Source organism: Canis lupus, chromosome 21, assembly GCF_011100685.1.
Source record: "Canis lupus familiaris isolate Mischka breed German Shepherd chromosome 21, alternate assembly UU_Cfam_GSD_1.0, whole genome shotgun sequence".
Taxonomy (NCBI): Eukaryota; Metazoa; Chordata; class Mammalia; order Carnivora; family Canidae; genus Canis; species Canis lupus.
Window position 1 is genome coordinate 28,674,246 of NC_049242.1, and position 25,342 is coordinate 28,699,587.

Sequence of the window (25,342 nt, forward strand, 5' to 3'; positions counted from 1 at the left end):
CAGGGAGGCTGTATGTTCTATAGCTAGGCTTGCATCAGAAAAATAACAAGATACAGAGAAGGCTATGACAGGTCTAAGAATGTAAAAAACAGGACATCTTCCTGAGCCATTGGAATAAAGGGAAAACCTGTCCAGGATGAAAAAAGAACCCTGATATTGGTCCAAGAGCAGGTGTGTGGGGCTTCTAGGAGTACAAGATACTTTCATCAAACTGAGGCCACTATATACAGTTTCCTCAGGGCTGGGATCATACTGTATGCATTCTTCCAATCCTACATTATGTAGCAAAAGTTCCATAAACATGGCTTGGCTATATATGGGCTTATTTATTGACAGATGTCGAGAAAATTACAACAGGCACACAAGAACTAATATATCTGGGTGAAGTGAGGAAAGCTATGGTCTTGAAAATAATTGGCATCTCCCAACTCAGAACATGTATTCTCTTTAGTGAATTCCTAAAGTTCTGGGGGAACTGTTTTATTAATATCTGATGAATTGTCCTTCAAAAGGCACTATACACTTGGATGTGTAGACAGCCAGTAGAAGCACCATTCCTCACTACCATCTGGGACAAGTAGAAAGATTACTATTTTGAATGTGGAGAGAATTAGTGAGCACACACCTCATCACTGACACTATGAGAAAACCATTTCATAAGCACAGCCTCTGTCCTGAAAAATCTCACAATACACACTAGCAGAGTTTATAATTGGGTTTGATCACTGTGCAATTTTGTGCAAAACATTGGCAATGAATATCTCAACAGAGTCTCTAATGCTGAAAACATCTAGATAATTTACCAACCTGATTTTTGTGTTATCATGTTTTTCTAGGTAAATAGAACTCCTAGACTAGAATAGATTCCAACACACACACACAGACCAAACTGGGGCACCTGCGTGTCTCAGTGGTTGAGTGTTTGCCTTTGGCTTAGGTTATGTTCCTGGAGTCCTGGGATTGAATCCCCTGTGAGGAGTCTGATTCTCCTTCTGCCTATGTCTTTATCTCTCTCTCTGTGTATCTCTCATGAATAAATAAAGTCTTTAAAAAATAAAAGAAAAAAGAAATACACCAAACTGCTTAGTCTGAGAGCTTAACTTGACTCTCAGTGGATATGGAGGAAGAAAAGAAGCAGAGGGGGTTTGGGTGTATGAGAAAAGAAAGGACAGGAAAGATATGTGGACTTCATCTTTTTTTAATATTTTATTTATTTACTAATGAGAGACACACAAAGAGGCAGAGACACAGGCAGAGATAGAAGCAGCCTCCATGCAAGGGAGCCTGATGTGGGACTCGATCCCAGGACCTGGGATCATGACCAGAGCCCAAGGCAGACGCTCAACTGCTGAGCCACCCAGGTGTCCCAGGACTTCAAAAGGAAATAGTGAATAATGAATCCATCACAAAGTCCAAATGCACAGGTAAACAGAAAGGAGAGTGTTATTCCTGCTCCTCCTCATTTGCTCTTCTCATCTACTCCCTTCCTCCTGAATGGGATGAGGTATAGGCCCTATGGGTATAAGAGTGATGGATCATGGCCAGGGTCTCAGGTTTTCTATTTTCCCTAGTGAGTCTCACATGTCTTTTCTAAGACAGCAGTTTCTAAAGTGTAAACACACACACATACACACGAATGTGTGTGCACGTGCTGTTAGGATCTAAAAAAAACTAAATTTCTACCCAGAAAAAATGGATAAAAGCACATAATACCACATTTAATTTAGGGCATTCATGGTTATGATGATGCCATCCCAAGTGTTGCAAATTAAAAAAGCTAAATCTAGCATAGTTCTTTTAATATACTTCTTGGGAAAAAAAGGAAGAATTCTGTGCTGTAGATGCTTCTTACCTCAGCTAGGATTCCCTCTGTGCAAGCCTCTGGAAAACTTTCTTACGTGCTTCTCTTGATTGTATCTAACATCAGAAAGGAAGAGTCACCCCATATTTCTGTTCCTGGCACTCACCTACTCCAGTCTGTAATAGGGACTTATTCCTGACGAGATGTTGTCAGTAGGGTGGCATAGAAGTATATGGAAGAAAGATTCTATGACTTAGAAAGAGGAGAAGTTGACTGAAAGTGGTAGATTAAGGAGAGAGAACAGTGGAAGATGATATGTGTATCTCTTCGTAACTATGTATTTCATCATATGAAAGAATCATCATATATTTAGTGATTTCCTACTGGCTGAATATTCTTCCCTCCTATTTTAGTGTTGACAGGTCATAATTTTCAGATGTCCAGCTTTGCCAATACAATGATATTAAAATAATTAACAGGACATATGAGTGCCAATAGTATGCATTTTGTTTTTCCTAATTGATAGATAATTGAGGCTCAGAGATTAAATGACTTGTTCAAGATCACAAAGGTTGCAAGCAAAAGAGGCAAGAGTAGACATACTTTTTTCTTCCAAGACACATTGTTTCTATCATACTGTGCTTTTTTATTTTTTACAAATTTTCCATATTCCTAAAAATAAATTGATGCAAGTAAATTAGATATATTCAAAGGTATAATATGATTACAGCTTTAGTTCTTTAAATGTAATAGTATGTTCCATATGTCTAGAAATACTCTATCCATTTAATCTGGGGAAGTTTGAGAACAGAGTACATATTATAAAAAGCAGAATGTAATTTTATAAATAATAAGACACTATAGTAAAACTGATAACTACATTCATACGAAATCTTAAATTTTCAAGATGCTTTTGCATGTATATATATAGATACATGATAAAAAATAAATATCATATCTGTTATACCTTCTTTAAATAGGAATTACCTTTGAATTCATTTCTATGTATTACTTTACTAGTGACTTATGTTAGACTTACGTATGCCACCATTGCCTTGACTTTCTTAAATGTATCTTTTCACTTTTAAGTTCTTGTTGTGTATTCTCTTATTTTTAATTTTTAAACTGCATGAACTACACAATTGACACAAGTCAATTGATCTATTATTCATTTCTAGGTATTACTCTACTGAGTAATTCAAGCAATTGATCTATTATTCTCTTATCTCTCATAGAATCAATTGGGGAAAACCTAACTAAAGTGTAAAAAATGCTAAGTGAATTAAGAATGGGAGTAAACAGCGATGGAAGATCTAAACTGTTGGTTTCCATAGAATATTTTAAAATAACCATTTTCACTGGAGAATTAAATCCCTTTACAAGAGGATAATAGGAAGTCACTCCAACAATCCTGTTAGACATAGGGATATGAAGTTCCTTCTCCAGTTAAAAGGGAAAAAAAGAAAAAGAAAAAGTCATGGGCTAATTATTGATTGAATATATTAGCATTATATTTGCCAACATGTTTTCTATAATTTTGCTGAATATACATCATTCTCCCTAGCCCTCTTTACCTTTGATGAATTAATAAAACAGAGCTTTTCTTCCTATATTGCTGGTGTACCAATTCTCATAGTGTTTACCCCTGCATGGAATAAATTCATGGGAGGTCCTGAGAGAATTTTCCTTAAATATCTTATGTGTTTCAAGTCCATACAATTACAATATTTCCTGGAAATGTTTTATTTCACTACCCTCAATCCAGAAAAAGACAAAATGTTGCCCCTGTGTATCTATTAGAATGTTTCTTTGACTAGTATCACTTTTTAATTGAGCATATGTCAAGGTTACAAACTGTAGAACACAAAACAAAACCTCAGGCATGGAAGAAATGGAACTCTATTTTATTGTGTGGTTTGAAGGCCTCATCCCATAAGTTTGAAGACACCAGATATCATCAACTCAGACCCTTCTCATTAATCTATGGCAGGCATGCTATACTGGAATCTGCTAGGATCCAAGTTCTTGTTTGGCCTTGGGTGGTATTGGCAGCAAGCCCTCTCTTGATCTGAATATCTTATTCTCATTTATTTTTGCTCCACTCTAGTGCAATGCAATACTAGTAGAGTTGTCTAAGACCCTCTGTCATCTCTGATGCACTCTCAGGCACTCAAAAAATTTTAACTGTATTCCACAAAATACCAGAGAACTCTTGCAAACTATCTCATTGCCCTCTCAATGTATAGAGTCTGCAGCCATTTCAAATATTACTGGTCTCAGGTAACTATGAAGACAGTTCTGGCAGATGAGAAATGACAGTATATAAGCAAACCAACCCACCAAACAGAGCAACAAGGCTATGGTCAATGTCCCTGGGAATGTAATGGGAGCAAGGGGCTAAGAATCAGGACAATGAGCTATGTCTTTTAAGTGACATAAGAAAGTCAGTCCTTTTGATTGTAAGCCACATTAGCTTCATACAGCCCATTCTCCCAAGAAACTTATCCCATAGTGGGGAGATACCACAAGGTAAATAGATCAGAATCAAATTCTATGGAAAGAGAGAAGGTGATTGATACCATTCCTTATCTGCTTTGTCTTAATACTATAGATTATTGGATTCATAAATGGAGGGAATAGGAAATATATATAGCTCATGATAATATGAACTATATGAGGCACATATTTCCCAAATCGATGAATGAGAGTCAGCCCAGTAACAGTGACATAAAAAACCAGAACACAGCTAATGTGGGAGACACAAGTGTTTAGAGCCTTAGCCCGCTCCTTACCTGAGGCAATTCCCATGATAGTATTAAGGATTAAAATATAAGAGATAAGAATAAGTATAGAGTCCAAGAAACCAGTTAATGAGACCAGGACTATAGGATAGATTCTATTAAAGGTGATGTCGGCACAGGCCAGTTTGATCACATCCTGGTGTAAGCAGAAAGCATGGGAGAGGACATGGGATTTGCAGTAGGGGAATCCAGAGAGAGTGATGATTATAGGAACAATGAGGATAAATCCCCTCATTAGAATCCCCAGACCTATCTTCACCACCTTAGCATTAGTGAGAATGGAAGTGTATCTCAGGGGGTTGCGGATGGCAATAAAACGATCATAGGCCATAATGAGCAAGACTCCAGACTCTACAATAGAGAGTGAATGGATTAGATAGGCCTGAAAGTAGCAGGCTTCATGGCTGATGGCCCTATGATCAAGCCATAGAACACCAAGCACAGTAGGCATCGTTGTCAAAGTCACTCCAAGGTCTGTGGCTGCCAATATCGCCAAAAAGTAGTACATTGGCTCATGGAGAGTGTGGTCTTCTCTGATAAGGAAGAGGAGGGTACCATTGCTGAGGAGTATGGAGACATAAATGACAAAGAAGGAGATCGAGATCCAAGGATGAAATATCTCCAGACCTGGGAAGCCAGTCAGTAGAAAAGGGGTAGCACTGATGTTGGGCCACATGGTGGATCCCTGAGAAGAAACAAAAAACCTCTCTCTAGACCAGAATTGTTCAGTAGAAATATAATTTAATCCATGTACATGATTTTTTTCAAATTTTAATATTGAATTTTATTTAATCCACTGTATCTAAAATATAGTCCATCTGTACCTTTATCCATCTCTAGTTCTGTCATATAGTTTCTTCTCTCAATTGTGAACATATTTTATATGGTAGGAAAGAAGTCAGTCCTTCCATTCTGGATCAACCATTCATATTATGTTCATTGATTCATCAAATAGGAATTGATGATACCTACATAAATGAAGAACTTGACTTGGCATTAAAGACACAGACTTCATGGTCTTGTCACAAAAAAAATATGCTCTCTTGGGGTGATACTATATTTACCTGAGTTGTAGTTCACATTATAATACTTTGTATGGATAAGTATGTTATGCAAGCCCACAGGACCAACACATTAAAAAGCCCCAAAGAGAGGTTCCTAAACTCTGTCCAGGTACCTCCTAACCTTTCGGGACTGCTAATATTACTAAACTTTGTGGAACTTACAACTTTCTGCTCCAAGGAAGCATTACATTTGACGCTGAAGACAGCAGATGAAAGCTTAGAAGTGACTTTTTTCAACTTCTAAATTTTACCTAGGGACAATCATATCTATCTCACTAAAATGAAATGAGCTAACAAGACATGAAAAGACAGGGTGGACCAAATCTAATCACATGACCCTTGAGAGCAAAAATTTTTCACTAGTGATGGAAAATTTAGACTAGCGGTGGAATGAGAACCCAAGATGTTTCAAAGTTTGAGAAAAACTTGACAGATAGTTACTAGTTTGAAGACGTAGGGAGCCACATTAGAAAGGATTCAGGCAGCCTCTAGGAGCAGACAGACAGTTCCAGCTGACAGCCTGCAAAAAAAAAAAAGTAGGGATGTCATGCTTAGTGCCATAAGGAAACACATTCTGCCAACAAGGTGAATTTGTTTGGATATATATTATTTTATGTAGCTAAGTCCCACATGTCTCTTCTGCATCACCCAGGCTCTTGCACAAAACTTAATGAAAACTATTTTGCCTTTTACATTTTATTACCAGTCCCTCAGACCTAAGGGCTCTAATTAACTCATTCCAATGAAAACATGGGTATTTTCAATCCAATGCTAACATTTCTTTCTTTATTGACTGTTATATGAATGTGTCAGTCTTCCTGGAAGCAATGATAGATTTTGACATAGATCATCAGATCACTAACGAAACTTCAATGGTCTTATTTTTAACACAGTGATACGTTAATTGGCTAGTAGGCTGAAAGTTTAAACTGATTTATGTATTGACATTGACTTCAAATACTACTTAAAAAAAAAAACAAATACTACTTACTTATACACTAATTGGCTAATGTGTAAGCTGACTGATGGAAGCACAGCCTTTTCCCAAACAAATGTCCAGTTAAGAGTCACCAATAACTCACCAACACCCTGCATATGTGGTCATCATCAGGCTCCCCAGACTCCGATTTTTTCTCACTGGTGGAAATTCTTGACCAGGCCTGACTGTATCTTACCCCCAGTGGAACTCTTACACTGTGATCATTCCCAAGCCTTAAAGGAACAGCAAATTTTAAAGGTAGGTATTATGGTAAGAACATACACAGTTTTGTCCTATAACTGAGAATTAGTCATATTATGGAAGGCAAGAGGCAGAAGGAAGAGAAAAGAGAGGACAGAAAGGTAACATAGGAATATATGAGAGAAAGAAAACTGAACATTGAGAATAGCACCAAGAGAAGGAAAAGATGTGATATCAAAACCTGTATGTGTCATGATGACCTTGCCCTGCACCTGTACTCCCAACATTAGTCTCTCTTCTTCTTCTTGCCTCTTCCAAAGAATATTCTTATTATAGGAAAAATATTCTTATAGCCCTAGACTAATAAGAAAGTTTAGGTAGCAAGCTGGATCTTTTGATTATTCATACATGCACCCATGACTTAAAACGAAAACAAAAGAAGACAAAACTGCATTACGTATCTCTGAGAGTCAGTATTTCCTAGAGAGTTGAACCTTTATGCTGCAAACTGTTACAATGGGCACAGCCCATGGTTACACATAGCTTTCTTCACTTCTCTATTCACCATCTTGCAATATCTACATGAAGGAAGAGGAGTCCAAAAAGAGCAGTTGTCTTCAATTTCTTCTCTACAATCTCCTTCCCATCCTTTCATGCTTAAAGAGCCTTACCTGGGACACCAGGAATTAAGGGGAGAGGTAATTGTGGTCTTGATATATAGAACCTAATGCAAATGTTATCTTTGAAACTGCTAATAGGATCAATTGGTGAAATAATTTATATAGAAAAATGCTTCCCTAGGGTTCCTTTGGCTGTTGGATAATTAGGCTTCTGTGTTATCTTCTTCTGGCCTCCTCTGGGGAAGAAGGGCCCCCAGAGCTGTGTCCTTTAACTCCACATTACACAGATAGCAGAATTGTAGCTCCATCTAGAAGATGGAAGTCATGCTGTTAAACCACCTTTGTCCTTCCTGAGCCCCATCTGAACAGAGAAGATACCATCAAAACTGCATTTGACTTTGTCATTCCTAAATCTGGGAGCAAGTAATCTAGCCAAGTTTAGATAATTGATAATTATCTGACATTGATAATTCTCTGACATTTACCTTCCTTTGGTTTCAAATGAGATCACTTATTACACTATTTTTTTACACTATTTTATACATGCATTCTTAAAGTGATTTTATCTCACAAATAAGTCCAATTACTGATAAATTCTTTCAAGTAGTGAGTTTATATATTTCTCTTAGTAAGTCTTATCCAGAGATCATATTCTTGCATTTGGAACAATACAAGTAAAAAAATCTTCTTTTACTTTAAGTAATAATGAAGTGAAGTAGTGGACATGGAGATGGTGTTCTTTCTATTGTTTACTTCTTCTGATATTTATATTTGAGTAGAAAGGACTGTACTCACATTCTGGCATAGATAAGAATCTGATGAACTCTCTTGTCCTATCTTAGCTTAGACTTTCCTTTCTCTGAAAAATTCTTTGTCACGGTGACTTGATTTGGGAGAGCCATATTTTGAATTTAAAGTGAAGTAACAAAAAAAAAAGAAAAAAAATAAAGTGAAGTAACGTAATCCACATGACTTCAAGCTTTCCTTCTGTTTCATCAGTAGGAAGATTTACCCTCTTGTCCACAGAGCTCCCCACCCCTGTGTGTAATTCCATTCCTGAAAGGATCACTTTTTCTAGAACAGAAAGAAGGCCATTTGCTTCAAGATGCCCCAGTCAGGAGAATTTCTCACACGAGGCATAGGAGAAGTCACTGGAAAATGGGAGCAGCTGTTAACCCATATGAACCAACACTCCAAGCAGCTGGGTTTGCCGGCTCGGGGAGGAGGTGGGTGGGTACCATTTCCTTAAGTGGCCATTATGGCTCTGCCATTCATGTGTTTTCCAAACTTTATTCATTCCTTTAATATCTCCGACAATACTGTCCGTGAAAGTATAGAATCACAGTAGCATAATCCCCCAGATTTGGAAGGACCTCTCATCTCATGTAATGAAAGCCTTTCTTTGATGTTGTGTTTCGTGACAAGGGTCTTACAGTCAGTGTCTGTCTCCTTCCGGGTTACAGAGCTCTATCTTCATGAGAATATGTGTTTTGAAGATATTCAGACAGCTTTATTAATAAAAAATATCTTACTTTTCCAGTTAAAATATTCTCTTGTGGCCTTACCCACCATTCCCTGGCAATGGATCTGAGTTCTGATATCACACAATTTAAGTCCTATTCCTATCCTATCATATTTGTGACATATATGAAGATAACATCCAGGCATTCTAAATACCTTCACTAAAGATTCAGAGAATTCTTTTCCCTGGGAGCTTTTTGCTACCCTGTGTTGATGTCACCAGCCTTCTTTTTTCTATGGCATTCAATTCTAGTACCTGTCAGCTTTTAGCATTCCATCCTCTTCTATGTAGATCCCATCTTTTAAATTTTTCCTCTAAAGGGTCCATCTCATCTTACCCATTTTTTATGGTGTTTCTTTACTATTATTGCAACTTTGTCTAGCAATAGAAGTATAGGGACATAAACTTCTAAATGTCCTTTAAAAATAAATTTTGTCTATGAGGTTATTCATAACAATGATACTTTATGAGATTTAGGCTATTAAATAAAAGTTGATTGACATTCTTTAATTGGATATAGAGACCCCTGGGTCCTTTAAGCATTTCTAATAGCTCTGAATATCTAACTTATTTTAACCTAATAAGTATCTTTAAATATATCTCCTTTCATTTACCCTATAAAAGTCTGCATCTCCTGAGAAAGAATTCAGCAATTATTTGTTAATTAACTGAATGAAATCCATGAGCCTTTCACTTGTACTTATTTTATATTTGGAAGAGGACTTTTTAGATCATATTATGGGTTTTCAATGTACCTCTGATATTTCTAATTCTCTTTCTGATCATTTTTAAGACTGAATTTTGTCTTTCATCAAGAGGAACTCATGATCAGCCTTTCATTTCCTAACTCAAATTCAATATCCTTATGGTAGGTTATCCTTTAAATTAAAGCTTATGCTATATACTTATAATATTCTTTGGAAGAGTGAGGATGATACTTGCAAAGGCTTTTTCCTAATATATATTATTCTTATAAACCTTAGCTCTCCTATAATTACATGCTGATTATTCATTTCAGTAGGCTATAGTGAGTTGAGTTTATTTATCATGAAGTCCTCCAATAGTAACTCTGCCCAAGTTCTTTTTTTTTTCAAGTGTTCAATGATGATAAGTTAAATTTCAGACTTCATAAACTTGTCTGATGGAGATTCACTTATGGGTTGGTGCATTGGTCCAACCAACCACTTCGAAGTCCACCTTGTTTATGAATACAAAACATATTTTCAGTGCTTCCTGAGATATACTGTTGCAAATAGGTAACTTTGAGTACCCTGTATTTTACAACAGATACACTTGTATGTTATCTACAGGAAACTCTAAATTTTATGACACCCAAGGAAATGATGTGCTTTGTAAAATAGATTTTTAAAAGAAGTAAATATCTAGGTGGATTGCAGTCCTTTGTAATTCTTTTTTTTTTTTTTTTTTTTTTTTTGTAATTCTTTTGTATAGATTAACAGAGGGATTCCTTTAATCTCTTCCCTGGTATCTTCATTTCTTTTTTTACCCTATAATTCTCCTTTCAATGAATTTTTTCCTCAATTATTTGCAAATAAGAGATGAATTTCCTAAACAAGGGCAGTCACTTCATTAATCATTGACCAAATGGTCATCCAGGATTGCTTCCTGTCATTTTTTAGCTTTGATTTACTGTATTTTGGGGAAATGGACAATGGGAAATAGAATGTCACTTATCATCTCACACACACTCACATAGACATTTTAGTATTCAAGGTATGTTACTTGGACATCATCAAGTGATAAGGATGAAAAAAGTGCTTTCTTTTTTCTTAACTGACAGTTGCTCTTTTTTTAATAAGCTCAGTCCTTTCACAATTAAATCTCTTGATGAAATAAGAAAAAGATGAGAGTTGAAGGTTTTCTTGTGCTGGATTCCTTGTAAGCAAAACCTGAGACAGAAATTCAGATGTACACAATTTATTAATGAATCTTCTCAAGAGATAAGAAGCAAGAAAAAACAGAATAGGGAGGGAAAGGGGATAATAAGCAAGGACACAGTCCCTGTTGGAGTTGAGTTTTAAAAGGGAAAAAGTTGTTATTTGCACATGGTCTTCTTCCTGGGGAAGAGGGGCCATAATCTTGGTGAAGTAGTTCTAATTGACTTAAGAATAATAACCTGAAGGAAGCAGCAAATGTGAGCGATGAGCAGCTAACACTCACAGAAGCAAGAAGTAGGTACACAGTTCTTTAAAGTGATCTGGACAAAGTACCAATTACATCAATAGCACCTTCTATGTATTTCTTCTCCTGGCTTATCACCTCTTTCTTTCTTTGCCCTAATTGAGATGTAATAAAGACACAGCCTCCATCCTTGGAAGCTATTTTGATTTGAGTTGCAATCCCTTCCCCGTTCGTCAGAAAGTTTTAATCAAAATGTGGAAATCTATTCTTACAGTCCCTCAAGCTTTGTTCATAGTAAAAAGAGGGAGAAGAAATCATCTTTTCTACTTAGACTACTTAGCCACTGGTAGATGTTCTGGAGATGGTACCAAAATCAGAGCTAATGATGGAGTCATAGGATGAGAATAAGGGAAAATATGGAAAGAAGTACTGAGTAACAGAGTAATAGACTATGTCTATTTCCTTTCTTTTATCCATGGTTCCTCTTATCACAAACTGTTTTTCATAAGTAGGTCCTGCCTTGGAATAAATATAAGCTTATAGTTCTTGAGACAAACTCATGATCATTTTATGGAGAGAGGAGGAATCAATGATACGTTTGGGATAACAAGTGATTACAATACTGAGTGAGAAAAATTCAGACATCTTTACAAGAAAATTCTAGAACATCAGTCATCAAACATACAGGTTCCCACAATTAGTATTAATATCTGTGGGGAAATTCATGAAAGTTAGATTGGATTGGATATAAACAGACCAAACTTTATTTTTTGCAAACCAATTATTATTTTATATCCTTATAACTCTGTTCCTATCCACCACCTTTCTAATCCCAAAGAAATATATTTTAGATACATTATAGACACACCTAAACAGCTAGTGTATTATCACAAAAACTGGGTGGCAAACAGAGATATCCAGTATGCAAATTTTTCTTTAAAAAATGCACAAACTACATTAGACCAAAGACCTAAACTTAGATAAGGTAGGACAACTTGTAGCTCTACTTTGACAATTATTTTACCAAGAGAATCTTATCATGTGTGTTTGATATGAGACTTTTTCACTACTCTGCCAAAACCCAGAGTACTCATATTCTGTATGAGGGACTGTGATGGTCAGATATCATACTTTGATTCTATGGGTAGTGAAAAGGCGAAAAATGCCAATCTGGATCTGCTTGGTCTTGACACTATAGATTATAGGATTCATTAATGGAGGGAAAATAAAATATATGTAGCTCATAGTAAGGTGAACAATATGTGGAACCTGCTTTCCAAACCGATGAATCAGAGACAGTCCAATCACTGTGACATAGAAAACCAGGACACAGCAGATATGGGAGACACAGGTGTTGAGGGTCTTGGCCCTCTCTTCTTTGGAGGCAATACTCAGGACTCTCTTGAGTATCAACACATAGGAGATGAGGATAATCAGAGAATCCAGCACAAATATCAAGACTACAAGCACAACTGGATATAGGCGATTGAAGGTGGTATCAGCACAGGCCAGTTTGATGACGTCCTGGTGAAGGCAGAATGCATGTGAGAGGATGTGGGAATGGCAATAGGGAAAAAAGTAAAGGGGTAAGATTGGAGGAACAACAGATATAAACCCCCTCATCAGAACTCCTAGCCCAATTTTCAGCACTTGATTATTAGTGAGTATAGAGCTATATCTAAGGGGGTTGCAAATGGCAATAAAACGATCATAGGCCATAGCAAGCAAAACACCAGATTCTACAAAGGCAAGTGAGTGTATAAAGTAGGCTTGAGAAAAACAGGCTACTTTTCCAATCTCCCTGTGATCCAACCAGAGGACTCCCAACACTGTAGGCATTGTGGTCAAGGTCAGCCCTAGGTCTGTGGCTGCCAGCATGGCCAGGAAGTAGTACATGGGCTCATGAAGATTGTGATCTTCCTTAATGAGAAGAAGGAGAGTGCTGTTGCCTAAAAGGATAGAGACGTAGATGAAAAAGAAGGGTGTGGAAATCCAGTGGTGAACTGCCTCCAAGCCTGGAAAACCAGTCAAAAGGAAGGAACTGGAACTGCTGTTGGGCCACATGTTGGGTTTATCCAGGAGAGATTTCCTTTTTTCCTGTTATTACCACTGAAATGCAGCTCCACTTTCAAGGTATCACTCCAAGTATATCGTCTCAGAATTCTCTCTTAAAGGTAATAATGACATTGATATAAGCCATGGTTTCTCAAAATGTATTATTAAAACATCTTGTATCTTGTTTTTAGTTTGGGGGAGTTTTTTTAGAGAGTGAGAGAGGGAGAGGGAGAGATAGAATCCTCAGCCAAAATCAACAGTCGGATGCTTAACTGACCAAGCCACCCAGGTGTTCCAGTTATTTTCTGTGTTCTCAACTGCATATTCTAGGAACCATCTCCTTCTTACTTCCCAATTAAATCCCTGGTGTTTCATATGGTCATATGTATTCTAATAAGCTCCCCAGCAAATTTCTGATACACACTACACATAGAAACCATTTCCATCAACTATACCAACTTCACAGAAGAATCCATATTTGGAGGATTTCAGGGAACTCAACCCTAACCTAACTATACTTGCCTTCACAAGTGATTCCTAACCCACATTATCCTGCATATGTAGGATTTCTCTGAATTCTCAATAAAAGTCCCAGGTGTCTAAGAGAAAAAAAATATGGAAAGAAAAGCTGTACCACTATCACCATAGCTAAGGAGTAGACAGATAGGAAGAAGAGGCACTTTACTTCCCTACTCCATGGATTAGTGATGGGAAGACAAACATGATGTGCTTATTAACCTCCTCCTGGACACTATAGAACTACTCACTGTTCATTACAATAGCCTAGACTAACTGGAAGTTAGATGATTATGGACCCTGGAGCTGGAATAAATGCTTAGGCCAGCCAAAGATATGGCTCATGATTGACTTTATCCTTCAGTGTTTTAAAAAAAATTATCTTATTTCCATGTCATTTCTTTTTCTTTCCCTATTACTTTTCTGTAGACCCACTATCACAACTCCCTAGAACTTGATTTCTGTTTTTTCAAGTTCTCCATTTGTATTTAAATATCCATCTTCTTGATCTCCTTCTTTTATAACCAGCCATACACTTCTGAACCTGTCCCAAGAAATAATAAATGAGAGCCCTATTGTTGCTTACACAGAATTGCCTGTTGGCAGAGGGAAGAGGTATGTCCTTGAAAAAGGTTTCCACATCTCTTCTGCCACTAGATTATGGACTACTTGAATATAGAAACCATGTTTTATTTGCCTTGCTCAATACCTAGTGAAGTACCTAACATGTTATGTTTTACACACACCCATTACATCTATACATCAACTATATGTTAATACATGTATACATGCATACATGTACATATAAACCTGCATGTACATATCTACATATACACACCTACATTTAGACATTTATACATATATATATTAATTCACCCAATATGTTTTGAGCATCCACTGTGTGATAAACATGACATTTTAAGTACTGGAATTAAATGCTAATAAGACAAAGTCACTGATCTTATAAGGCATACATTAAGTTAGAAAATAAATAAACATTTAGGTAAATAGAAATGCAATTATAAAATAAAAAAAGCACTATTTAATAGAGATTGATGGGGATGGTATTGCATAAATTTAGTAATTTGGATGACCTGGGACTATATCTCTGAGGAGGTGCCATTTGAGCCAAGACTTGAAAAACAATGAGAGCTCGTCATAAGTAGATCTGGAGAAAGACTGTTCCATTTAGAGGAGGAAATTAGCATGTCTGGAGCTTGGTGAGCAAACAAGAGACAGACAATAGGTACCATCAGAGACCCAGGCAGTGGTGAGGTCTCACAGGGTATTATGGATAACACTGGAATTTTGTTTTACCACAAATGTGATAAAAACACATTGGGGAATTTTCTTTTTTTTTTTCTTTTTAAAGATTTTATTTATTTATTCATGAGAGACAGACAGAGAGAGACAGAGACAGAGAGAGAGAGAGACAGAGAAGCATAGACATAGGCAGAGAGAGAAGCAGGCTCCATGCAGGGAGCTCGACATGGGACTCGATCTTGGGACTCAATCCTGGGACTCCAGGATCATACCCTAAGCCAAAGGCAGACACTTAACTGCTGATCCACCCAGGCGTCCCAACATTGGGAAATTAAAAATTCTTCAGGGCCTAGTGACCTACTGAAATTTGCATTTTTAAATTATCACTGGGACTACTTTGTGACTAATAGATAATCAAGCAAGGTCAAAGAAAGTATTTAGAAACAAAATAATCTAACTGAGGATGGTAATTTTGACTAGGAGGACAGTAAAAATAAAATTTAAACAGATAAAGATACTTTTTTTTTTTAGGTAGTACCAAGTTTTGCTGATATATTGTTAATCGGAATAAGGGAAAACAAAATGAGATTGGTTTATTTCTTTATCTGTGTGATTTTTGGCTTCAGCAAATAGGAGGATGGTACAATCATTTTCTCAAAAGGGGAAGTTTGAAAGATATATATATTTACTAATGAGGAAATCAAGAGTTATCAGTAAATATGGCTGGATTAGAGCAAATGGATGTCCTATTTTTTCTTCTTGTTACATACCAGAAAAGATTATTCAAGCTGTTTTTTTTTTTTTTTTGCTAAGTTAAAAAATATATTCTCACTCACGTATGCTTCTTTGAAGATATTTTGCCAGTGGAAGCCACCACCCTTAAGATGCTCTCAAAGAAAACGATGTACCTGTGTAGATGAAATCAAACTCCAAGTTTCTAGCATTGAAAAGGTGCCAGACAACTGAACATAAGGCAATGATTTAGCCCTTTTGACCTGACACTAAGTGACAAAAAATTTACAGAATTATTTCTCATCGCCCATACTCTATCTTCAGGATTAAGATACATAAATTTAGTGTTTATTGGAAATATGATGAATATTCTTTATTCTGCAGTCACTGGATAGAACGATAATCCCACATAATCATTCCTCTTCTTATGTGTTCTAAATACAGCTTCATTACCCCTCCTTCTCTGACTCTTAAGCAATGATCTGTAACCCAAAGTCCTAATGCAATTTGTGAAGAATTCTCTCTATATGAGAATATGTAACACAGGAATAAATCATGATAGAGAAACCTACCCAAAGCGGAGAGTATCCATTCTATTTTGCCAATTACCTTCAATGGAGGTTCCTCTTCTCTATTTCCAAGAATTCTGTTCAGATCTACTTCATACTCCATCCTGTGAGAAATTTACATGTCTTCAGCAAAGAGCTTCTTGTATTTTCTGAGGACATTGAGAAAAGTCTCAAAAGCCAAAGAAAGACTATGGGGAAGGAAAGAAGTTATGAAGACTTGAAATAGAACCAAGAAGAAAATTTTATAGTTGAGTATGTTGAAATTCAAATAATTTTCTATCACATAAAGTTATAACCCTTCTCTGCCTCATTTAGATATCCTGTAGAATAAGAGATGCCTCTCTGTTCACTCCCCTAGAAAGGATAGGAGATATGTGAGATGGTCAATCATAATCATGCCACTAAGCATGGCAGATCTGAGGTACTCATGCCTGAATATCTTTCCAAGTGCTACCAACTTCATACCGAGATCTGTGCACTCATCGAGAGCCATAAGCTATGAAGATCCTTGCCCTCCTCTTCCCCCTATACTCTCTCTAGACAAGCTCAGAGGAGTGTCCTAGTACCCTTTTCCTGTATATACTGGGTGTTTACCCATACATGCACCATCACCTGGATATTAAGGATAAGAAGCAGGGTTCTTGGGTCCTGCCTGAGGACTCAGATCATATAGCTCCTTCTCATAGACAGCTAAGAGATACAGTCAGTGAAGTTATTAATGAAGAAATCACCTCCCGAGATTTTCCTTTGCCAGCCAATTGTAGATCTTTAAGAAACATTTTCTGTATCCTAACGCCTCCTATGAAGGAGAAGGAACATTTAACTAATCCCCCAAGGTCTTAAAATATCTTCTCAAAATAAGATAAAGAATTAATAGAGCCTCAAGTGGCAGCTTTATGTGTGAGAAATCAGAGGGCTTGTCTTTATGGCCCCAGTAGAACTTGTTATCCCCTCTAGGAGACCGTTTATCTTACACACCTACTTCAAAGGTTAAATCTTTCCCATTTGCTCTCAGGAGGAAACTTAATGTATCTTCTTAGCCTAAGACTTTTGAATTCTTTCTCTTTTTAAGATTTATTTATTTATTTGAGAAAAATAGCATGTGAGTGAATGTGAGAGTGGAGGAGGGGCAGAGGGAGGGAGAGAAAGAGAATCTTAAGCAGACCTTTTGCTGAGCACAGAGCCTGAAAAAGGGCTCAATTCCTCAACTCTGAGATCAAGACCTGAGCCAAAATCAAGAGTTGGGCACTTAACTTACTGAACCATCCAGGTGCCCCTAAGTCTTTTGAATTCTAATTATATTTTCTGCTTGGATTATCTCAAGTCTAGTTTAAGAATGGAAAGTTAGATGGACTGGAGTAAATATGATAAGAGCCAGTCAGCCTCTCTAGTAATCAGCATGAACCCACTATCTATAGTACTCATCATTCTTTTATTGGCTTAACCTCACCAGAATTTTTCTGTTTTCCAGGAAATGACATGAACATATAACATAGTAGTTCAGCCAAGCACATCTCATCACCTTAGTCCCACAGATATTAATATATGTGTGTGTTTATATATAGAGAGAGATAAAGAAAACCTGATAAATATTTGTTTTTTTATCCATTCATCTGTAGAGGGACATGTAAGTTGTTTCCATGTCTTAGTTACTGTGTAAAATGTTACAATGAACTTGGAGGTATAGCTAGCTGAGATACTGATTTCATTTCCTTTAGCTATGTACCCAGAAGCTAATTGCTGGATAATATGGTAGTTCTATTTTTAATTTTTTTAGTAATCTCCATCCTGTTTCCCATAGTGGCTATGTGGGACCCAAGGAATTTAACAAAAACCCCTATCCCTGGACAAGCAGAGCAGGGCTAACTCCATTTTGTGCTATATCCACCATCTCCTGTATGACCCCCGCATGACCTGGTTATTGCTTAAGGCACTCCCCCACCCTAGTCAAGCCACTGAGCACACCCTTACCGGAAACGGGCTCATAAGAATGTAAACCCCGGGGACCCTGGGTGGCGCAGCGGTTTAGCGCCTGCCTTTGGCCCAGGGCGTGATCCTGGAGACCCAGGATCGAATCCCACGTCGGGCTCCCGGTGCATGGAGCCTGCTTCTCCCTCTGCCTGTGTCTCTGCCTCTCTCTTTCTCTGTGACTATCATAAATGAATAAAAATTTTTTAAAAAATTAAAAAAAAAAAAAGAATGTAAACCCCGCCTTTTGCCCACCAAACCTGTATGCCAATTCTGACCAGAGTGATAGGCTAGTTCAAATGGTCACTATAGGGTAAATTGTAATTCAATTGGCCATCTGAGTGTGAACCGACATGACTGTGAAACTTTCTGTGTGTGTTACAATCTCATTGGCCACTGGCCCCTATAAAACTGCTACACCTCTTAGCCTCGGGGTCTAAGTCCCTGCTCTGGTGTGTCGGGTATACTTGGACCCAAGCTGGAGCTTGTAAATAAACCCTCGTGTGTTTGCGTGGGTGTCGGCTCCTTGGTGGTTTCTCGGATTGGTAATCTTGGGCACAACAGCTATGCCAATTTACATTTCTACCAACAGCATACAAAGGATCCCTTTTCTCCGTATCCTCACTAATACTTGTTATCTTTTGTCTTCTTGATGACAAGATCCTCTTCTAACAGGTTAAGTTGATATCTCACTGTAGTTTTCATTTGCATTTCCCAAATGATGAGGGATGTTGAGCATATTTTCATGTACCTGTTGGCCATTTATATATGTCTTCTTTGGAAAAATGTCTGTGAAAGTCTTATGCTCATTTGTTAATAGCATTGTCTTTTTGTTTTGTTTTGTTTTGTTTTGTTTTTTGTTTTTTTACTATTGAGCTGTATGAGTTCCTAATATATTTTGGATATTAATCTCTCTTCAGATGTATGATTTGCAGATATTTTCTCCCATTCCATAAGTTGATTTTCCATTTCTTTGATTGTTTCTTTGGCTGTGTGGAATCTTTTTAGTTTGGTATAGTCCCACCTGTTTAATTTTGCTTTTCTTACTTGCTCTTTTTGATGTCATATTCAAAACATTGTCACCAAAACCAATGTCAAGGAGCTTTTCTCCTATGTTTTCTTCCAGCAGTTTTATGCTTTCAGGTCTTATATTTAAGTCTTTAATTCATTTAGAGTTACTTTGTGTGAGTGGGAAGAGGTTTAACTTCATTACTTTGCATGTGACTATTTAGTATTCCCAACACCATTTATTGAGGAGACTTTCCCCATTGAAAATTCTTGGTTCTCTTATCAAATATTATTTGACCATATATGTGTGAATTTATTTCTTGGCTCTTGATTCTGTTGTATTGGTCTGCATGTCAGTTTTTATGACAGTACCATACTGTTTTGATGGTCCTAGCTTTGTAATAAAGTTTGAAATCAGCTAAGTGTGATGTTTCAGGTTTTATTCTCCTTTCTCAGGATTGCTTGGCTATCTGGGATTTTAGTGGTTCCACATGAGCAGTTAGGCAAAAAAAATAACTAAAATAACTAAAAGACATCCAAATTGGAAAGGAAAAAATAAAATTATCTCTGCTTGCAGATGATTTGATCTTATATGAAGAAAATCCTAAATACCCTACAAAAAAAAAAAAAAACCTATTAGAAATAATAAGTAGATTCAATCAAGTTTCAGGCTACAAATCAACATATAAAAATGGGTTTCATTTCTATATGCTAACAAAAAACTATCTGAAGAAATGAAAGAAAGAGAAAAAAACATTTATATTCCATTTTCAATAGCATATGGAATTATAAAATGCTTGGGAATAAATTTAACCAAGGAGGTAAAAGATCTGTACACTAAAATTATAAGACATTGATGAAATAAATTGAAGAAGATGTGTAAATGGAAAGATATTTCATGTTCATGGATAGAAATAATTAACATTGTTAAAATGTCCATACTACCCAAAGACACCCATAGATTCAGTGCAATCCCTATCACAATTCCAATGGCACTTTAGAATTGATTTTCAGGGCAGCCTTGGTGGCTCAGAGGTTTAGCACTGCCTTCAGCCCAGGGCATGATCCTGGAGACCTGGGTTTGAGTCCCACATTGGGCTCCCTGCATGGAGCCTGCTTCTCCCTCTGCCTGTGGCTCTGCCTCTCTTTCTCTCCGTGTGTCTCTCATGAATAAATAAATAAAATCTTAAAAAATAGAATTGATTTTCAACAAACTTGCAAAAGTAATTGACTGGAGGAATGAAAGACCCTCTATAAATAATATTGGAGTAATTAGCCATCTCTGGAGGGTGGAGGGAGAAATACTCCCACTTTATACAAAATTAACTCAAAATAAATATGGACCATAAGCAGAAATGTAAAATATAAACTCTAAAAGTTATGGAAAAAGATAAGAGAAAATCTCTGAGTCCTATGACAAAGTGAAGAGTTATGTTTGCCATGGAAAGGCTCTGTTAAAAGAATGGAAGGATTAAAGAGAGAGAGAGAGAGAGAGAGAGAGAATAGAAAGATGAACTACAAAATGGAAGAAAATATTTATAAACAACATACCTGAAAAAAGACTAGCATACGGAAAATTTTAAGAACTCTCAAAACTGCACAGAATGAAAAATCAAACTATAAAATTAGACAATAAGCAAAAGACATGAACAAATTTCTCACTGAAGAGAATGCTCAGATGGCATATAAATTCATGAAAAGATGTCAACATCATTAATCATTAGGAAAATGCAAATTAAAACCACAAACAGATATTTCTATAATATTCCAGAAAGGCCTAAATGAAAAATAGTATCAAATACATGGGGATGCAGAAGTTCTGGGTCATTCTTACATTAACGGTAGGAATAAAAGGTGGTCCAGCCACTCTGGCAAATTCTTTTGTCAGTTTCTTATACAACTAACCATGTACTTGCCTTATCACCTCACATTGTACTTTTGGGCTTTTATCTCAGAACAATGAAAAGATATGTTTACACTAAAACTTGTACACAAATGTTTATAGAAGCTTTTAAAAATAATTGCCTAAAACTGCAAACAACCTAAGTGTTCTCCGGTCAGCAAATGCTTAAACAAATTAGTAAATCCATACAATGACTTGCTGCTCAGCGAAGAAAAGAAATAAATTATTGATATATGCAACTGGATACTTTGGATACTTTTAAGAGAATTTTGCTGAGGAAAGAAATAAGAAAAAAGAGGGAAGGATGAAATGAAAGAAGGAAGGACAGAAGAAAAGGAAGGAAAGAAGGAAGGAAGGAAGGAAGGAAGGAAGGAAGGAAGGAAGGAAGGAAGGAAGCCACCCAGTCATCCAGCTAGCCAATAATTCTACTTATGTAACTTTCTTGAAATAACAAAATTTTAGACATGGAGCACAGATAAGTAGCTGCCAAAGGTTAAGACTGAGGGAAGGAGAAAGGAAGAGAGGGGAGTATGTTTATAAAGGAGTATCATTAGGTAGCCTTGTGGAGATGGATCAGTTTTGTATTTTGGTCATTGTCATATTTATAAGAATCTGTACAGGATGCAATTGCACAAAGCTACATGTATATACATACAAAAGAGTGCATGTAAAACTGGTGATATTTAAGTAATCTCTGTGGTCATACCAATGTCAATTTGCTGGTTTGGTATCACACTATAGTTACGCTAGATGTTACCACTGGAGAAAACTGGAGAAAAGGTCCATAGAATCTTCCTATATATATTTTGCAACTTCTTATGAATCTATAATTCTTTTTTTTTAATTTTTATTTATTTATGATAGTCACAGAGAGAGAGAGAGAGAGAGAGGCAGAGACACAGGCAGAGGGAGAAGCAGGCTCCATGCACCGGGACCCCGACATGGGATTCGATCCAGGGTCTCCCGGATCGCGCCCTGGGCCAAAGGCAGGTGCCAAACCGCTGCACCACCCAGGGATCCCATGAATCTATAATTCTTTCAGAATGAAAAGTTAAGAAAACAAACATCCTTAAAATATAATGTGTGTTTTGTTTGCTAGTTTATTGAACTTGTATTGAAACACTCTAAATATATACTCCCATACAACTTAGGAAACCACATGTGCTGCTGGGAGCTAGTGAAATCCTGGAGATATTCCTTTAATATCTAGATAATATGCTCCAATTGTCCATTGGTCTAGGAGTTATAGGAAACTGATTAGATTAGGAGAAATAAATCTGAAAACTCTTAGAAAATAGCCTCCAGACACAGGATATCAATAAGGAATTTGTTGTAGATGTGTTGATCTGAGGGCCAGATTCCCTTCAAGGAAAGACTTGCTGCCCACCTCTGAAAGTGGGGTCAGCAGACAGCCTCCAACTCTCAGCCTATACAGGGTCTCTCTTGGCTGTAGAGCGCCATTGCTCAAGGTCATGACCTTCCATCTTAGGTGACTAAGCGAGGAGAGATCTTAAAAGTCTGGTCATTTCAACTCCACCAACGTGTAATACTGTTGGGTAATAAAGACCTGCTCCAGAGCTTTCTGCTGTGTTGTCAGCCTGTATCTCAGTTTGACTTCTTCCTTTGCCAAATCCTGTTTCCTCCTTTCTTTCAAAAGCCTAACCTCTAATAAACAACTTTCACCCCAAACTTGGTCTTCGTATCTATTTCTGGAGAACTCACCCAGTGACAGGAACATACTCAGTTAATCAGATATCAACCATTTGTGAAAGTATAAATTTCATTGCTCCACAAGAATATAAATGTTCTGAATAGAGAGCTACTGTAGGGAATAAAATGGTATCATGACCGTTCCTGGCAACAAAATCATGCTATGACTATGTGAAAGCATATAAGAAGGTACATCAAACTATGGGTCATTCTGGGATCAGAACAGAATGTAGGCTAATGAAAGGCACAAAATTAATCTGGACACCAAAATGGTTCTTTTTTTTAAGATTTTATTTATTTATTCATGAGAGACACAGAATGAGAGATAGAGGTAGAAACACAAACAGAGGGGGAAGCAGGTTCCATGCAGAGAGCCTGATGTGGGTCTCAAACCTGGGACTCCAGGATCACACCCTGAGCCAAAGGCAGATGCTCAACCACTGAGCCACCTGGGCATCCTCCAAAATGGTTCTTGATCCCAACTTCCTACCATAGAAAAAATTCAATCTATGGTTAAGTTAAAACAAAGCTATTGTAAAATGACAGAGTGTTTTTTATTCACTGATTTGGGATTTAAGTTTTCTTATATATCACACACAAACAAAAACCATAAATAAATTTGCATTAAAAATAACTTATTTTGTGAAAAAGTTATTAAAAGAAGTAAAAAGTCAGCTGTAGACTAACAAAGATACACACTATACTTATATTTGATATAAGACTACTACTACTACTATCATTGATGAACACATATCTTTCTAAGGAATTATATTCCTATGATTCAATCCAACAGAAATTCATGTCTGTGCACACAATGATCAATTAAAAATGGACCAGCATGATCAGAGTAGCATTATTTAAAATAGCTCCAACTATTACTGACTATACAGACTGGAAAAGTAAATATGGGGTTTATTCATACAAAGGAATACTATATATATTGCTACATGCAAACCCATGGATATTTCTCACAACTTAATGCTGAGCATAGATGCCAAACACAAAGAGAGTACGGAGTATTATTCCACTTATATAAAAGTCACAAATGGGTAAAATTCATCCAGAAGCTGGACTGGACAGGGGCACAAAAGGGCTAAAGTTCTGTTTCTATTTCTAGGTGGTAATTACAATGGTGAATTTCTTTTGCAACAAATTCATTGAGCTGAACTTTTATAATTTGGATACATTTCTTTATGTAAATTTACATCAATAAGTTTTTTACTTAAAAATGCTCATTGAGTATTTCTTGATTGTCAGTTTAGGTTTATCTATAATACAACTTCCCAATACAGTTATTTCTTCCTTATTGTATCAATAATAAAATGATTGAATAAATTTAATTAATCTGGAATTAAATTCTATTGAATCTCATCATTTGCTTATTGAAAAAATATATATCTGTGTGTTTATTTGTATATCCTCTATTATATGCATCCATGACTAAAACCTAATATAGTAGATATCTGAAAATTTTTTGCTAAGTAACATGGTGTTCATGAGTTAGTGGTTTTGATCTGGAAATGAAAATTACTCTTCATCAGAGATACATCCGTAAATTGCTTGTGACATCAGAAGCAGAAACTGGGGAATGCAGAAAAGAGAAATTAAGAAATCAATCCCATTTACAATTGCACCTAAAAACATAAGATACCTAGGAATAAACCTAATGAAAGAGCTAAAGTATCTATACCCTAGAAACTACAGAACACTTTTGAAAGAAATTGAGGAAGACACAAAGAGATGGAAAAATATTCCATGCTCATGGATGGAAAGAATTAATATTGCAAAAATGTCAATGCTACCCAGGGAAATTTACACATTCAATACAATCCCTATCAAAATATCATGGACTTTCTTCAGAGAGTTGAAACAAATAATCTTAAGATTTGTGTGGAATCAGAAAAGACCCCAAATAGCCAGGGGAAAGAATAGCCATTGAGAAAGAAAACAAAAACAAAACAAAACAAAACAAAAAACAGAGCCAGCAACATTAAATTGCTGGATTTCAAGTTGTACTACAAAGCTGTGATCATCAAGACAGTGTGGGGTGTGGTACTGGTACAAAAACAGACACATAGATCAGTGGAACAGAATAGAGAACCCAGAAATGGGCCCTCAACTCTAGGGTCAACAAATATTTGACAAAGTAGGAAAGACTATCCACTGGAAAAAGGACAGTCTCTTCAATAAATGGTGCTGGGAAAATTGAACAGCCACGTGCAGAAGAATGACACTAGACCATTCTCTTACACCATACACAAAAATAAACTCAAAATGGATGAAATATCTAAATGTGATACAAGAATCCATCAAAATCCTAGAGGAGAACACAGGCAACACCCTTTTTGAACTTAGCCACAGCAACTTCTTGCAAGATACATCTATGAAGGCAAGGGAAACAAAAACAAATATGAATTATTGGGACTGAATCAATATAAAAAGCTTCTGAAAAAAATATAAATAAATAAAAATTATAGGGGATCCCTGG

General features: G+C 36.6%; 2 protein-coding genes across 2 annotated transcripts; both read right to left on the minus strand.

Moving 5' to 3' along the window:
• Positions 1-4,345: 4,345 nt before the first annotated feature.
• Positions 4,346-5,278, minus strand: OR51B10 (olfactory receptor family 51 subfamily B member 10). Its single transcript, NM_001388963.1, is given in 1 exon segment — positions 4,346-5,278. A coding segment is annotated over 1 exon segment (933 nt).
• Positions 5,279-12,255: 6,977 nt separating this feature from the next.
• OR51B5 (olfactory receptor family 51 subfamily B member 5) lies at positions 12,256-13,194 on the minus strand. The gene is given in 1 exon segment (NM_001389190.1): positions 12,256-13,194. A coding segment is annotated over 1 exon segment (939 nt).
• Between the last annotated feature and the right edge of the window lie 12,148 nt (positions 13,195-25,342).